This window comes from Anolis carolinensis, unplaced genomic scaffold, assembly GCF_035594765.1.
Source record: "Anolis carolinensis isolate JA03-04 unplaced genomic scaffold, rAnoCar3.1.pri scaffold_7, whole genome shotgun sequence".
Taxonomy (NCBI): domain Eukaryota; kingdom Metazoa; phylum Chordata; class Lepidosauria; order Squamata; family Dactyloidae; genus Anolis; species Anolis carolinensis.
In genome coordinates, this window is record NW_026943818.1 from 28266377 (window position 1) to 28284031 (window position 17655).

The 17655-nt window shown below is 45.5% G+C and overlaps 1 protein-coding gene across 4 annotated transcripts in view; it reads right to left on the reverse strand.

Moving 5' to 3' along the window:
* The window catches only part of ncor1 (nuclear receptor corepressor 1), a 129183-nt gene that overhangs the window by 24094 nt on the left and 87434 nt on the right, over positions 1 to 17655 (reverse strand). For all 4 annotated transcript variants that reach the window (XM_062960721.1, XM_062960720.1, XM_062960719.1 and 1 more), the window contains 9 exons: positions 16301 to 16430; positions 15918 to 16125; positions 13317 to 13490; positions 12079 to 12239; positions 9349 to 9469; positions 7845 to 7946; positions 7648 to 7748; positions 6204 to 6375; positions 2109 to 2249 (listed from right to left, as the gene is read on the reverse strand). In XM_062960721.1, the coding sequence (XP_062816791.1) occupies positions 2109 to 2249; positions 6204 to 6375; positions 7648 to 7748; positions 7845 to 7946; positions 9349 to 9469; positions 12079 to 12239; positions 13317 to 13490; positions 15918 to 16125; positions 16301 to 16430 (1310 nt within the window). The remainder of the gene's footprint in view (positions 1 to 2108; positions 2250 to 6203; positions 6376 to 7647; positions 7749 to 7844; positions 7947 to 9348; positions 9470 to 12078; positions 12240 to 13316; positions 13491 to 15917; positions 16126 to 16300; positions 16431 to 17655) is intronic.

Below are 17655 nucleotides of genomic sequence, written 5' to 3' on the forward strand. Positions count from 1 at the left end.
CCTGAAGGTCTACCTCAAGAAGGTCTACCTGAAGGTCTACCTGAAGGTCTACCTCAAGAAGGTCTACTTGAAGAAGGTCTGCCTCAAGAAGGTCTACCTCAAGAAGGTCTACCTGAAGGTCTACCTGAAGGTCTACCTCAAGAAGGTCTACCTGAAGGTCTACCTCAAGAAGGTCTACTTGAAGAAGGTCTGCCTCAAGAAGGTCTACCTTAAGAAGGTCTACCTGAAGGTCTACCTCAAGAAGGTCTACTTGAAGAAGGTCTGCCTCAAGAAGGTCTACCTTAAGAAGGTCTACCTCAAGAAGGTCTACCTCAAGAAGGTCTACCTGAAGGTCTACCTGAAGAAGGTCTACCTGGAGGTCTACCTGAAGGTCTACCTCAAGAAGGTCTACCTCAAGGTCTACCTGAAGGTCACCGAAACTGGATGCATACCCAGACCAGTCGTATCAACCAGATTTGATTGACCACATTATCTCCGGGATCCATATACTGTATAAACTATGGAATCCACCAATATACTCCTTTTACTCCTTCTTTGTTACTCTTGACATGGAACTTTGATTTACTTTGAATGACTGATTTTGAAGAAGAGTGTTACAAACCTTGAGAATATTATCAAGACTTTAATAAGACTACTTTATGTACCAATAATTATATTTGTTGAAATTGGACATTGGATTATACGTGGTTTGTTATACTGATATTGATACTATACATAAGTCTACCATGATTCAATGTGTAAACCACAGGGACGGAGTTACGGTTAATCACAATATATGAGTGACTATATCTATATATATAAAAGGGTAATGGAATCACGGCACCGGACAAAACAACTAAACTAAACGCCCCACAACCTCGAAAATTGACAGCACAACCTCTCATCCACGCCGCTACGTTCATACAACAAAAAGAAACGAAAAATTAAGTCCTGGCCACAGCAACGCGTGGCCAGGCATAGCTATCTATATATATATATATAAAAGGGTAATGGAATCGCGGCACCGGACAAAACAACTAAACTAAACGCCCCACAACCTCGAAAATTGACAGCACAACCTCTCATCCACGCCTCTACGTTCATACAACAAAAAGAAAAGAAAAATTAAGTCCTGGCCACAGCAACGCGTGGCCAGGCATAGCTATCTATCTATCTATCTATATATATATATATATATAAAAGGGTAATGGAATCGCGGCACCGGACAAAACAACTAAACTAAACGCCCCACAACCTCAAAAATTGACAGCACAACCTCTCATCCATGCCTCTACGTTCATACAACAAAAAGAAAAGAAAAATTAAGTCCTGGCCACAGCAACGCGTGGCCAGGCATAGCTATCTATCTATCTATCTATATATATATATATATATAAAAGGGTAATGGAATCGCGGCACCGGACAAAACAACTAAACTAAACGCCCCAGAACCTCGAAAATTGACAGCACAACCTCTCATCCATGCCTCTACGTTCATACAACAAAAAGAAAAGAAAAATTAAGTCCTGGCCACAGCAACGCGTGGCCAGGCATAGCTATCTATCTATCTATCTATATATATATATATATATAAAAGGGTAATGGAATCGCGGCACCGGACAAAACAACTAAACTAAACGCCCCAGAACCTCGAAAATTGACAGCACAACCTCTCATCCATGCCTCTACGTTCATACAACAAAAAGAAAAGAAAAATTAAGTCCTAGACACAGCAACACATGGCCGGGCACAGCTAGTTATATTATATACCATACTTTCCCTTTTTTCCATTTTACTGTAACCAAAACATTAATCAAGATCTCTTTATTTTTGTCATTTTCTATCTCTAACATGCCCAGCATGTTAGTCTCTCTTTGGGTTTTTACTTTTAAAATAGATTGTATCGTTTCATTTATCATTTTCCAAAACTGTTGTGCTTTCGGGCAGGACCACCAGGTATGAAGGAAAGTTCCTGTCCTGTTTTTCGTTGCGGGTGATCTGGCTGCGGTATCTCCAGTCTTCGGGTTAGTCCCCTGCTAGAACCTCCAAAGAAACTCAAGGAGGTGGTCTTATCTGCCGTACTACCTCAAGCGAGCAGGATTTGAAACCCGAACGCCGTGCGGACTGACCTTCCAAGGGCGCGGAGACGGGCGACTCCCGCATGGACATCCCTTGCTTGATGTTTCCTTCCATGGCGTCATAGGTCCGCTTCAAGCTCATCTCATGAGCCGTCCGCGGGCTCCGGGTTCCCTCTCGGACGTTCTTGATGGCTGCGGAAACGGAAGAGAGACAAGCTTTGCGAATTATATATATATATATATGTATATATGCATATATGTGTATATGTATCTATATATATAAAATGATAAAGTTGTTTGCGCAGTGACTATAACAACAAAACTAAACATCCCAGAAATACGAAATTTGGCAACACAATGCAAAAGGCTTGCCTCCAGGTTACAACAACACAACCACACCACAAAACCACAATCCAGACCCACAAAACTCACAACAACGCATCATGTGATAACAACACAACTAAACGCCCCAGAAATACAAAACTTGGCAACACAATGCAAAAGCCTTGCCTCCCAGTTGTAACAACACAACCACACCACAAAACCACACAGGATCCACAAAACTCACAACAACGCGTCGTGACTATAACAACACAACTAAACGCCCCAGAAATACGAAACTTGGCAACACAACGCAAAAGCCTTCCCTTCAGGTTGTAACAACATAACCACACCACAAAACCACAATCCGGACCCACAAAACTCACAACAATGCATCGTGACTATAACAACACAACTAAATGCCCCAGAAATACAAAACTTGGCACACAACTAAACGCCCCAGAAATATAAAACTTGACAACACAACACAAAAGCCTTTTCTCCCGGTTGTAACAACACAACTACACCACAAAACCACAATCTGGTCCCACAAAACTCACAACAACGCATCGTGACTATAACAACACAACTAAACTCCCCAGAAATACAAAATTTGACAACACAGTGCAAAAGCCTTGCCTCCCAGTTGTAAGAACACAACCACAACACAAAACCACAATCCGGACCCACAAAACTCACAACAACGCATCATGACTATAACAACACAACTAAACTCCCCAGAAATACAAAACTTGCCAAAACAATGCAAAAGCCTTGCCTCCCAGTTGTAACAACACAACCACATCACAAAACCACACTCGACCCACAAAACTCACAACAACACATCATGACTATAACAACACAACTAAACGCCCCAGAAATACGAAACTTGGCAACACAACACAAAAGCATTCCCTCCCGATTGTAACAACACAACCACACCACAAAACCACAATCCGTACCCACAAAACTCACAACAGTGCATCGTGACTATAACAACACAACTAAGCACCCCAGAAATACAAAACTTGTCAACACAACACAAAAGCCTTGCCTCTCAGTTGTAACAACACAACCACATGACAAAACCACAATCTGGACCCACAAAACTCACAACAACGCATTGTGACTATAACAAATACAAAATTTGACAACACAACTCATCCACCTCCCCAATCCCTACATTCACACTTGGCCTCCAAAAAAACAATTACAATAATAACAATGACAACAACAACAACAATAAGAATCAACACCATCACAGGCACAGGCAAGAAGCAGCCAGGCACTGAGGCTGAGAGGCCAGTCAGTGCTACACTGGGCCTCCAAAAAACAATACAGTAGCATTTAACTTATCCAACCTTCATGACCACAACAACAACAATAATAATAAACACCTACACAGGCAAAACAAAAAAAAAGACTATTGTACCACAATAAAAATATAAACCGCACTCAGCAGAATCAGACATTACAACTAACAACAAACCAAAGACAACAGGGATCTCAAGCAATTGTCAATCAACACAAAAATTGAAGAAGGGAACAGACTTCAAATACTACGACTAATGTGAGTATAAAGAAGGTGGAGGTCACAGCATCAATACAACCTAATGTAGACTGACCAACACCACCAGACTCAGACACAGCAACGTGTGGCCGGGCACAGCTAGTCTATATATATATATGTACGTATACACACATGCATATATAGATATATACAATATAATTTACAATATATAATATAATAATATATTGTATATGCATATAATATTAATATTATTTTGTAATACAATACTAATAATACAATATATACACACATGCATATATACAATATTATTTACAATATATAATATTATAATATATTGTATATGCATATAATATTAATATTATTTTGTAATACAATACTTATAATACAATATATACACACATGCATATATACAATATAATTTACAATATATAATATAATAATATATTGTATATGCATATAATATTAATATTATTTTGTAATACAATACTAATAATACAATATATACACACATGCATATATACAATATAATTTACAATATATAATATTATAATATATTGTATATGCATATAATATTAATATTATTTTGTAATACAATACTAATAATACAATATATACACACATGCATATATACAATATAATTTACAATATATAATATTATAATATATTGTATATGCACATAATATTAATATTATTTTGTAATACAATATAATAAATAATAATACAATATATACACACATGCATATATACATATATACAATATAATTTACAATATATAATATTATACTATATTGTATATGCATATAGTATTAGTAATATTATTTTGTAATACAATAATAATAATACTAATAATGATCATAATATTATCTGTATATACTCGAGTATAAATCTAGTTTTTCAGCCCTTTTTTTAGGACTGAAAAAGCTCCCCTCGGCTTATACTCGGGTGAGGGTCCTGGTTGGCTTATATTTGCGTCAGCCTATACTCGAGAATATATGGTACATTTATTATTTTTCTCTATTATTATTGCTATTACTACATTTATTATTTTACTCTATTATTATTACATTTATTATTGCACTCTAATATTGTTACTACTATTACATTTATTTTACTCTGTTTTTTATTATTATTATTGCATTTATTATTTTACTCTATTTTTTATTACTTGTATTATTTTCCTGTATTTATTAGTATCATTACATGTATTCTTTTACTCTATTATTAATGTAATTTTATTGGTAGCTATTTTTATTTCTGAAATTTACCACCCTTGGCTTATACTGGAGTCAATGTTTTCCCAGGGTTTTTTTGTGGTAAAATTAGGTGCCTCGGCTTATATTCGGGTCGGCTTATACTCGAGTATATACGGTAATTTAAATATTTGGGTTTTCCAAATAGAGAGGAGGAAGGTGTAATGGCCGTCTTGTAAATGTAAGTTAGCAGGTTAGATGGGATCCCTACCCTCATGTTCGTTTATTTATCTAGACGACATCTATATATATAAAAGGGTAATGGAATCACGGCACCGGACAAAACAACTAAACTCAACGCCCCACAACCTCGAAAATTGAAAGCACAAGCTCTCATCCACGCCTCTATGTTCATATAACAAAAAGAAAAGAAAAATTAAGTCCTAGCCATAGCAACACATGGCCAGGCATAGCTACCTATATATATAAAAGGGTAATGGAATCACGGCACCGGACAAAACAACTAAACTCAACGCCCCACAACCTCGAAAATTGACAGCACAACCTCTCATCCACGCCTCTATGTTCATATAACAAAAAGAAAAGAAAAATTAAGTCCTAGCCATAGCAACACATGGCCAGGCATAGCTATCTATATATATAAAAGGGTAATGGAATCACGGCACCGGACAAAACAACTAAACTCAACGCCCCACAACCTTGAAAATTGACAGCACAACCTCTCATCCACGCCTCTATGTTCATATAACAAAAAGAAAAGAAAAATTAAGTCCTAGCCATAGCAACACATGGCCAGGCATAGCTATCTATATATATAAAAGGGTAATGGAATCACGGCACCGGACAAAACAACTAAACTCAACGCCCCACAACCTCGAAAATTGACAGCACAACCTCTCATCCACGCCTCTGTGTTCATACAACAAAAAAAAAAAGAAAAATAAAGTCCTAGCCACAGCAATGCATGGCCGGGCACAACTAGTGTGCATATGTAGCTGTAGAGTATATATATATACTTGTAGTACTTGTAGCAAATTAATAATTGTTTAAGAACATATAAATGTGACCACCCCGTCCCCTCACCGTCGTAGGTGATGATGTGCCCGCTCTTTCCCTCGTAAATGACGTGGCCTTTGGAGGCGCCAGACTCTTCCCGGCACTTCTCGGGGCTGCTGTCCTCGGTGGCCAGGCGCGTGATGGTCCCCTTCAGCAGGACGTCGGCCGCAATCCCTGACTGGGACAGCGCTGGCGTCCCCTGGAAAGAAAGCCAACCCGTCGTGAATCTGAGAGGGTCCTACCACCACAGAACTGTAATCAACGGCGAGAGATTATGGGTCACTACAATTGGTTGAGGCTGGATCATTCCCCTCCTTTTCCTCCCCTTTTATGTCAAAGCAGTAAACAACAGAAACCAGATTATAAAGACTATTATTTTTCCTCACATAATAGTCGCACACCCCCTTTGTGTGGGAAAAAAGGGTAAGTGCGACTATTACGTGATGAAATACAATATTTCTCTCCCAATCGTTCTCCAATGAGATTTACTTGTTCACAAACAACAACAGAACCCAGAGAATAAAGACAGATATTTTTCCTCGTGTAATAGTCACAACTATCATGATGTGATACAAGTATCGTATTGTGACTATTATGAAGTGTGACTATTACGTGATGAAATACAATATTTCTCTCCCAGTCGTCCTCCGATATTTACTTGTTCACAAACATACAACAACAGAACCCAGAGAATAAAGACAGATCTTTTTCCTCACATAATAGTCGCAACTATTGTATTGTGACTATTATGCAATTAAATAAAATATTCTTCTCCTAGTCGTCCTCTGATGGATTTACTTGTTTACAAACAACAACAGAACCCAGAGAATAAAGACAGATCTTTTTCCTCACGTAATAGTCGCAACTATTGTATTGTGACTATTATGCAATTAAATAAAATATTCTTCTCCCAGTCGTCCTACAATGGGATTTACTTGTTTGCAAACTACAACAGAACCCAGAGAATAAAGACAGATTTTTTTCCTCACATAATAGTCGCAACTATTGTATTGTGACTATTATGCAATTAAATAAAATATTCTTCTCCCAGTCGTTCTACAATGGAATTTACTTGTTTACAAACAACAGAACCCAGAGAATAAATGAAGGGGAAAACCGGACAGATTTTTTTCCTCACATAATAGTCGCAACTATTGTATTGTGACTATTATTCAATTAAATAAAATATTCTTCTCCTAGTTCATCCTCCGATGGGATTTACTTGTTTACAAACAACAACAGAACCCAGAGAATAAAGACAGATTTTTTTCCTCGCATAATAGTCGCAACTATTATATTGTGACTATTATGCGATGAAATACAATATTTCTCAGCCGTCCTCTGATGAGTTACAGTCACTATAGAATTTGACAGAGCCTCTCCTTTTGGGGTACAACTCCAAGAACGGCCCAACCAACATGGCCGCCGGGCTACGGACGGCGAGTACCGATGGTTATCAATAGAGCTGTACCTGAGTGATGGAACCGCGCAGAGATGGCATCGCCTCCACCGACATCTTGCTGGCCGGTGTCCCCCGGGTGATGCTGCCTTCCTGGATAGCGGACCCCGTCCCTAGTTGGAGGGAACGTTAGAATGTCAATCAAAATAGATCATTTCAGGGCCCCAAAGGAGACGGAGATGACCCCGCGAGTCCGTGGTTTTGCTCACCTCGGACCACCCCTTCGTGCTGGGCTCTGACCAAGAGGCCCTCGGGCTGCGAGTTCTGGCCCCGGGGAGAGAATTCCTCCTGCTTGATGTAGGGCATGGAAGCTAGAAAGCGGGGAAAGAAAGGGTCTCCTGTCACCACGAGTCTCTCTCCTGGGTTACGGATTCTCGCACGGGTATAGGTTGGTCTAGATCAGTGGTTCCCAAACTTATTTGGCCTTCCGCCCCCTTTCCAGAAAAAATATGACTTAGCTCCCCCTGGAAAGGGGGCGTGGCTTAGAGGGGTGGGCGTGGCTCCTGCTCAAGAGGGCGGGGATGGGAGGGGGAATGGGAGGTGGGTGGGGCCACAAATGGGCGGCCTGGACTGGGATGGGCGGAGTTACGAGCTCTGAAGCAGGGCTGAGCTTCTATCCCTGTCCTGGACACAGGGGGCGGGGCCAGAGGAGGGGGCGGGGCCTCTATACCCCACCCCCGTGTTCTAACAAGCACCTCAGGGGAGCTATACAGAGGCTCTTGGGAAGAAGCCCCGCCCCCAGCCCCGCCCTTTAGTCCTAAAAGGCCTCTCGGGAGAGGTATAGAGGCTCAGCCCTGTCTCAGGCTCTTGCAATGAGGCCCCGCCCCTTCCCTAGCTCCACCCTCTGTGTCCCAACAAGCACCTCAGGAGAAATATAGAGGCTCAGCCCTGTCTCACGCTCTTGGGAAGAGGCCCCGCCCCCTCCCCTAGCCCTGCCCTTTAGTCCTAAAAGGCCTCTTGGGAGAAATATAGAGGCTCAGCCCTGTCTCGGGCTCTTGGAAGGAGGCCCCGCCGTCACCCCTAGCCCCGCCCTTTAGTCCTAAAAGGCCTCTCAGAAATATAGAGGCTCAGCCCTGTCTCAGGGTCTTGGGAGGAGGCCCCGCCCCCTCCCCTAGCCCCGCCCTTTAGTCCCAAAAGGCCTCTCAGGAGAGATATAGAGGCTCAGCCCTGTCTCATGCTCTTGGGAAGAGGCCCCGCCCCCTTCCCTAGCCCCGCCCTCCGTATCCCAACAAGCGCCTCAGGAGAGGTATAGAGGCTCAGCCCTGTCTCGTGCTCTTGGGAAGAGGCCCCGCCCCCTTCCCTAGCTCCGCCCTCTGTGTCCTCTGTGTCCCTCAGGAGAGGTATAGATCCTCAGCCCTGTCCTGGGCTCTTGGGAAGAAGCCACGCCCACTCCTCTAGCTCCGCCCCCTGTATCCTAACAGGTGTCTCAGGTGCTCAGCCCTGTCTCCGGCACTTGGGAAGAGGCCCCGCCCCTCCCCTGGCCCCGCCCCGTGTCCTAATAGGTGCCATCACCGGCCCCCTGGATCGCTCCAGTAGCACCCACTTTGTGAATCACTGGTCTAGATATCCCTCAGGGGTCCCTTCTGCCGTGAAGGCAATCCAGAGAGGATATGATGTGGTTGGACTCCAGCTCCTGACGGCTGGCCCTGACAACTCGTGGGAGCTGGAGTCCAAGAGGAACACGTTTCTCGGGAAACCAAATGTCGTCCGTACCTGATTTGGCGGAGTCCTGTTGCCTTGGCAATCCGAGGGAGATGGAGCCCACCGAGGGCTTGGAGGGCTCTTGGCCGTAGGACGCTTGGCTGTGGGAGGTCAAGTAGGTGCCGGGGGTCCCCTGGAAGAAAGGAAGGGGGCGGGAAAGGAAGGCGTTAAGGGCGGGACCGGGGCAACCCAACTCAACCTGAAATTTACGAAAAACGAGGATGTAAAAGATCTGATAAGTGAGAAGACTGAGGATATGAAAGACCTGGTAAAGACTGAGGAAATAGAAGGGCTGATATTAGTAAGGACTGAGGATATAAAAGATCTGCGATTTGTTGTTGGGGCTCAGAAGCAAGATGCTGGGGATGCCGGGGATTCGGAGGATGAGGGGAACGATGGATTTTGCACTGAGTCTGTGGGCGATAGGGCTGAATGGACAAGGAGGAGACCCACGAGCAGAGACGGTCAGAAAGACTTCGTGAGGAAGTCCCTGGAACCCAGGTGCACAAGGTACGACGTCATGGCTACTTGGTTGGGCTGGAGCTCAATTTAAGAGCTCATTTCCTGCAGACAACACTGCGGATGGACAAGGAGGAGACCCACGAACAGAGACGGTCAGAAAGACTTCGTGAGGAAGTCCTCGGAACCCGGGTGCACAAGGTATGACGTCATGGCTACTTGGTCGGGCTCGAGTTTCAATTAAGGGATGGTTTCCTGGTCTCGTCAGAGCAGACAACACTGCGGATGGACAAGGAGGAGACCCACGAGCAGAGATGGTCAGAAAGACTTCGTGAGGAAGTCCTCGGAACCCAGGTGCACAAGGTATGACGTCATGGCTACTTGGTCGGGCTTGAGCTTAAATTAAGAGCTCGTTTCCTGCAGACAACACTGCGGATGGACAAGGAGGAGACCCACGAGCAGAGACGGTCAGAAAGACTTCGTGAGGAAGTCCTCGGAACCCGGGTGTACAAGGTATGATGTCATGGCGTCTTGGTCGGGGTCGAGTTTCAATTAAGGGATGGATTTCCTGGTCACGTCAGAGCAGACAACATTGAGGATGGACAAGGAGGAGACCCACGAGCAGAGACGGTCAAAAAGACTTCCTGATGAAGTCCTCGGAACCCGGGTAAACAAGGTATGACGTCATGGCTACTTGGTCGGGCTCGAGTTTCAATTAAGGGATGGTTTCCTGGTCTCGTCAGAGCAGACAACACTGCGGATGGACAAGGAGGAGACCCAAGAGCAGAGACGGTCAGAAAGACTTCGTGAGGAAGTCCTCGGGACCCAGGTGCACAAGGTACGACGTCATGGCTACTTGGTTGGGCTGGAGCTCAATTTGAGAGCTCATTTCCTGCAGACAACACTGCGGATGGACAAGGAGGAGACCCACGAGCAGAGACGGTCAGAAAGACTTCGTGAGGAAGTCCTCGGGACCCAGGTGCACAAGGTATGACGTCATGGCTACTTGGTCGGGCTTGAGCTTAAATTAAGAGCTCATTTCCTGCAGACAACACTGCGGATGGACAAGGAGGAAATCCACGAGCAGAGACGGTCAGAAAGACTTCGTGAGGAAGTCCTTGGGACCCAGGTGCACAAGGTATGACGTCATGGCTACTTGGTTGGGCTTGAGCTCAATTTAAGAGCTCATTTCCTGCAGACAACACTGCGGATGGACAAGGAGGAGACCCACGAACAGAGACGGTCAGAAAGACTTCGTGAGGAAGTTCTTGGGGCCCAGGTGCACAAGGTATGACGTCATGGCTGCTTGGTCGGGCTCGAGTTTCAATTAAGGGATGGTTTCCTGGTCTCGTCAGAGCAGACAACACTGCGGATGGACAAGGAGGAGACCCACGAGCAGAGACGGTCAGAAAGACTTCGTGAGGAAGTCCCTGGAACCCGGGTGTACAAGGTATGATGTCATGGCTACTTGGTCAGGCCTGAGTTTTAATTAAGGGATGGTTTCTTGGTCTCGTCAGAGGAGACAACATTGTGGATGGTCAAGGAGGAGACCAGAGCAAAGATGGTCAGAAAGACTTCGTGAGGAAGTCCCTGGAACCCAGGTGCACAAGGTATGACGTCATGGCTACTTGGTCGGGCTTGAGCTCAATTTAAGAGCTCGTTACCTACAGACAATATTGCGGATGGACACGGAGGAAACCCACGAGCAGAAACGGTCAGAAAGACTTCCTGATGAAGTCCTCGGATCCCAGGTGCACAAGGTATGACGTCATGGCTACTTGGTTGGGATTGAGCTTAAATTAAGGGATGGTTTCCTGGTCTCGTTAGAGCAGACAACACTGCGGATGGACAAGGAGGAGACCCACGAGCAGAAACGGTCAGAAAGACTTCGTGAGGAAGTCCTCGGAAACCAGGTGCACAAGCTACGACGTCATGGCTACTTGGTCAGGCTCGAGTTTCAATTAAGGGATGGTTTCTTGGTCTCGTCAGAGGAGACAACATTGTGGATGGTCAAGGAGGAGACCCACGAGCAGAGACGGTCAAAAAGACTGTGAGGAAGTCCCTGGAACCCAGGTGCACAAGGTATGACGTCATGGCTACTTGGTCGGGCTTGAGCTTAAATTAAGGGGTGGATTTCCTGGTCTCGTCAGAACAGACAACATTGCAGATGGACAAGGAGGAGACCCACGAGCAGAGACGGTCAGAAAGACTTTGTGAGGAAGTCCTCGGAACCCAGGTGCACAAGGTATGACGTCATGGCTACTTGGTTGGGCTTGAGCTTACCTGCGAGATGGAGCCCCCCATGATGAAAGAGGGCTTCTCGGAGGGCACCGCCGTCTTGGAGGAGGGGATCAAGGGGGGCGGAGGCCGGGTCGGCCGGGTCGTCAGGGGCCGGACCCCTTCGGGGAGGTTGGTGATGACTTGGTGGGGCGCGGGCTGGAGAACTTGGGAAAAGGAAAGATATCGAGAACGTCACCAATAGAAAGTAATCAACAGACTATTTTTAGGGCGCAAAGTAATAATAATAATAACTAATATAATAATAATAATAGTAAACCCATAGGTGGAATTTCACTGACACCACGAAAACTATAACATTATTATATCCTTATATTTTATGTCATTATATTATTATTATTGTCGTTATATTATGTTATTATATGTTTTATATTTTTATCATTGTTTTTTATGTCATTATATTATTATTGTTGTCATTATATTATTATTATGTTACTAGCTGTGCCCAGCCACGTCGTTGCGCATGCGTACATAGTCTGTTGCGGGTTTTGGCCGTTTGTTGTTAGTGTGAGTGTGTTTTTTTGTGATTGTGTTGTATCTTACTTGAGGCGGGGGTGATGGTTTGTGTTGCCAATTTTAGAGTTTGGGGGGTGTTGGGTTTTGCCGTTTTGTGCGTCGCCGTGACGCCAAAAGCCTTTTATATATAGATTGTAATTCTTTATATTTTTATCATTATTATGTTTTATATTATTGTAATATAGGACTCAGTGCGAATCCGTGTCTCCTCGGACGGGAAAGATCCTCGCGTCTCTCGACAGCCTCACTTCTCACTCGTTCGCTACAAAAAGACGGAGGATCCAAGAAATCGCACTGATTTTCAGGAGGGAAAACATGAATGTATTAGAGCTCTCCAAGGAGGCCGGCCGTCTTTCTAACGAACAAGTAAGAGTGCCACCATTCCTCCCTCTTCATACCTTGTCCATGTAAATAAATACCGTACTCATATCCAGGCTAGACTACTGTAATGAGCTCTACATGGGGCTGCCCCAGGAGAGCGTTCGGAAACTTCAACTGGTCCAAAAGTCAGCGGTGAGACCGCTTACGGGGGGGCAGGTTATAGGGAAAGAACTACCCCGTTCCTGAAGAAGTTACACCAGCTTCTAGTGTGTTTCCGGGTTCAATTATAAATGGATCGGGTAGTCGACAACATATTATGATGTTTATGCCCCACTTTATCTCTCCGCCAAGGAGAGCCGCCCGTCCCCGATTACTCCCTGCGTTACCTGGCGGGACACTGTATCGCACGGCGTTGAGGTCCGGCTGGGGGGAGGCCTTGCTGACCTCACGGGGGGACAGGCGGTACGGCGAGGAGGAGCGGGCCGCCGCGCCCTGCATCTGCGCCTCCTGCTCCATGGCGCGCTTCATGTCGGCGTACGGCATGTAGGCCATGGGTTTCCCTGCGAGGGGGCAAGCGAGCGGGTGACGTTCCGTTACCTCTCCAGAACAGGACAAAAGAGGAATGTAATGCGACGAAGTCTTAACATTTACTACGTCAGAACAACCAACTGGGGAGAATTGACATCAATTGTATTATTATTATTATTATTAGTCTCCAGGGCAGCAGAAAGGAAGCCTGCTCCCTCTTCCTTAGGGCCATTGCAACATGGCTCCTCTCATGCCCCCCCTTCTGCAAGCGAAACCGAAAGGGTTGGGGTTAAAAGTTGGGGGTTAGGAGTTACAGTTTTAGGAGGAGTTGGGGTTAGAGGTTGGAGTTAGGGTTAGGAGGTAGGGGTTAAGGTAAGGGATTAGGAGTTAGGTGTTAAGAGTTAGGAGTTGGGGTAAGGAATTAGGAGTTGGGGTTAGGGCTAGGGGTTAGGAGTTGGGAGTTAAGTTAAGGGTTTAGAAGTTAAGAGTTAAGAGTTAGGGGTTGGGGTTAGGACCAGGGTTAGGGTTAGGGGTTGGGGGAAGGGGTTAGGGTTGGAGTTAGGGGTTGGGGTAAGGGTTAGGAGTTGTGTTAAGGGGTTGGGGTTGGGGAAAGGGGTTAGGGCTAGGAATTAGGGGTTAGGAGTAAGAGTTAGGGTTTGGGGTAAGGGGTTAGGGCTAGGAGTTCAGGGTTAGGGGTCAGGGGTTAAGAGGGGTTGGAGTAAGGGATTAGGGCTAGGAGTTTGGGGTTAGGAGTTATTTGTTGGGGTAAGGGGTTAGGGCTAGGAGTTCGGGGTTGGGAGTTAGGGGTTGGGTGAGGGGTTAGGGCTAGGAGTTCAGAGTTAGGAGTCAGGGATTAAGAGGGGTTGGGGTAAGAGGTTAGGTCTCGGGGTAGGAGTAAGAGTTAGGGGTTAGAGTAAGGGGTTAGGGCTAGGGGTTAGGAGTAAGAGTTAGGGGTTAAGAGTTAGGGGTTGGGGTAAGGGGTTAGAGCTAGGAGTTCGGGGTTAGGAGTTAGGGATTGGAGTAAGGGTTTTGGGCTAGGGGTTAGGAGTCTGGGTGTAGGAGTAAGAGGGGTTAGGAGTTAGGGGTTGGGGTAAGGGGTGAGGGCTAGGAGTTCAGGGTTAGGAAGTAAGAGTTAGGGGTTAGGGCTAGGGGTCAGGAGTCCGGGCTTAGGAGTCAGAGTGAGGGGTTAGGGTAAGGGGTTAGGGCTAGGGATCAGGAGTAGGAGTGAGGGGTTAGGAGTTAGGGGTTGGGGTAAGGGCTAGGAGTTCAGGGTTAGGAAATAAGAGTTAGGGCTAGGGGTCAGGAGTCCGGGCTTCGGAGTCAGAGTGAGGGGTTAGGGTAAGGGGTTAGGGCTAGGGATCAGGAGTCCGGGCTTAGGAGTAGGAGTGAGGGGTTAGGAGTTAGGGGTTGGGGTAAGGGGTGAGGGCTAGGATTTCAGGGTTAGGAAGTAAGAGTTAGGGGTTAGGGCTAGGGGTCAGGAGTCCGGGCTTAGGAGTAAGAGTGAGGGGTTAGGAGTTAGGGGTTGGGGTAAGGGGTTAGAGCTAGGAGTTCAGAGTTAGGGGTTGGGGTAAGGGGTTAAGGCTAGGGGCCAGGAGTCCGGGCTTAGGAGTAAGAGTTAGGGGTTAGGGCTAGGGGTCAGGAGTCCAGGCTTAGGAGTAAGAGTTAGGGGTTAGGGCTAGGGGTCAGGAGTCCGGGCTTAGGAGTAAGAGTGAGGGGTTAGGAGTTAGGGGTTGGGGTAAGGGGTTAGAGCTAGGAGTTCAGAGTTAGGGGTTGGGGTAAGGGGTTAGGGCTAGGAGTTCAGGGTTAGGGGTTGGGGTAAGGGGTTAGAGCTAGGAGTTTTGGATTAGGGGTTGGGGTAAGGGGTTAGGGCTAGGGGCCAGGAGTCCGGGCTTAGGAGTAAGAGTGGGGGGTTACGAGTTAGGGGTTGGGGTAAGGGGTTAGAGCTAGGAGTTCAGAGTTAGGGGTTGGGGTAAGGGGTTAGGGCTAGGGGCCAGGAGTCCGGGCTTAGGAGTAAGAGTGAGAGGTTAGGAGTTAGGGGTTGGGGTAAGGGGTTAGAGCTAGGAGTTCAGGGTTAGGGGTTGGGGTAAGGGGTTAGGGCTAGGGGCCAGGAGTCCGGGCTTAGGAGTAAGAGTGAGAGGTTAGGAGTTAGGGGTTGGGGTAAGGGGTTAGAGCTAGGAGTTCAGGGTTAGGGGTTGGGGTAAGGGGTTAGGGCTAGGGGCCAGGAGTCCGGGCTTAGGAGTAAGAGTGAGAGGTTAGGAGTTAGGGGTTGGGGTAAGGGGTTAGAGCTAGGAGTTCAGGGTTAGGGGTTGGGGTAAGGGGTTAGGCCTAGGGGCCAGGAGTCCGGGCTTAGGAGTAAGAGTGAGGGGTTGGGGGAGGGGTTAGGGCTAGGGGTGAGGAGTCCGGGCTTAGGAGTAAGGGTGAGGGCCTGGGGCGGGGGCCGGGGGGGGCTGCCTGCGTACCGTCCCACTCGAGGCTGGGGCTCCGGGCGGGTCCGCAGGGGCTGTCCGACCGCCGGCACTCGGCCTCCATGTGCTCCTGGCGCTGGCGGTGCTGCTGCTGCTCCTCCATCATGGTGGACTTGTGCATGGCCTTGATGTGCTGCTGGAAGAGCGTGTAGCCGCTCATGGCCATCCCCTGGGGCAGCCCCGGCAGGGAGGAGGACGAGACCTGGGGGGAAGCCGAACCGAGAGGGTCACCTCCGGCACCGAGGATGCCGGGTGAGGCCGTTCACAGGTCAGAACGACAACAACAGGGCCGACCATTATTTACGTATCAATATCTCAGGATGATTTGGTGACTTTTCCAAAATGAGAACCCAAGCTGCCTTTGTTGACGAACGTACCATGGGCGGGATGACGGCCGCCCGGTTCTGGAGCTGCTGCAGGTCCATCGGGCCTTGTTTGAGGTTCGGCGACACCAGGAGGGGCCCCGCCGGGTTCAGGAGGGAAGGCTTGCCGTCCAGCCCAAAAATCCTGCAGCCACGGCGGAAACAGAGACGGGCAGAACATTCGGAAACACTCATTGCATTCGCCTATGAACTCGGACTCAACATTACAATTTCAATAGGCTTCAAAGCAGAAACAAACAAACTCGGACCACTCGCTCCGTCACCACTATAATTATTGTTATTATAATAATTATTATTAATTATGACAATCGCTTTCCCCTCTGGAACGAGACTCCCAGGAACTCTCTGCGGGTCAGAGATGAGTCAGGAAAGGGAAAGTTATTATTACTATTATTATTATTACCGTTGGACTATATATTTCTAGGAAGCTATTACTATTATTATTATTGCTGGACTCTATGTTGCTGGGAGGCTATTACTACTATTATTGGACTATATGGTGCTGGGAGGCTATTACTATTTTTATTATTATTATGACTATTATTATTATTATTGCTGGACTATATGTCGCTGGGAGGCTATTATTATTATTATTGCTGGACTATATGTTGCTTGAAAGTCATTACTATTATTATTATTACTGGTATTATTATTATTGCTGGACTATATGTTGCTTGAAAGCCATTATTATTATTATTATTACCGGAATTATTATTATTGCTGGACTATATGTTGCTGGGAGGCTGTTACTATTATTATTGCTGGACTATATGTTGCTTGGAAGCCATTATTATTATTATTATTATTATTATTATTATTACCGGTTTTATTATTATTATTGCTGGACTATATGTTTCTGGTAGGCTATTACTATTATTATTATTATGACTCTTATTATTATTGCTGAACTATATGTTTCTGGTAGGCTATTACTATTATTATTATTATGACTCTTATTATTATTGCTGGACTATATGTTTCTGGTAGGCTATTACTATTATTATTATTATGACTTATTATTATTGCTGAACTATATGTTTCTGGTAGGCTATTACTATTATTATTATTATGACTCTTATTATTATTGCTGAACTATATGTTTCTGGTAGGCTATTACTATTATTATTATGACTCTTATTATTATTGCTGGACTATATGTTGCTGGGAGGCTATTATTATTATTATTATTATTGCTTGACTATTATGTTGCTGGGAGACTATTATTATTATGATTGCTTGACTATTGTGTTGCTTGGAAGGCATTACTATTATTATTATTATTATTATTATTATTATTGCTTGACTATTATGTTGCTGGGAGACTATTATTATTATGATTGCTTGACTAT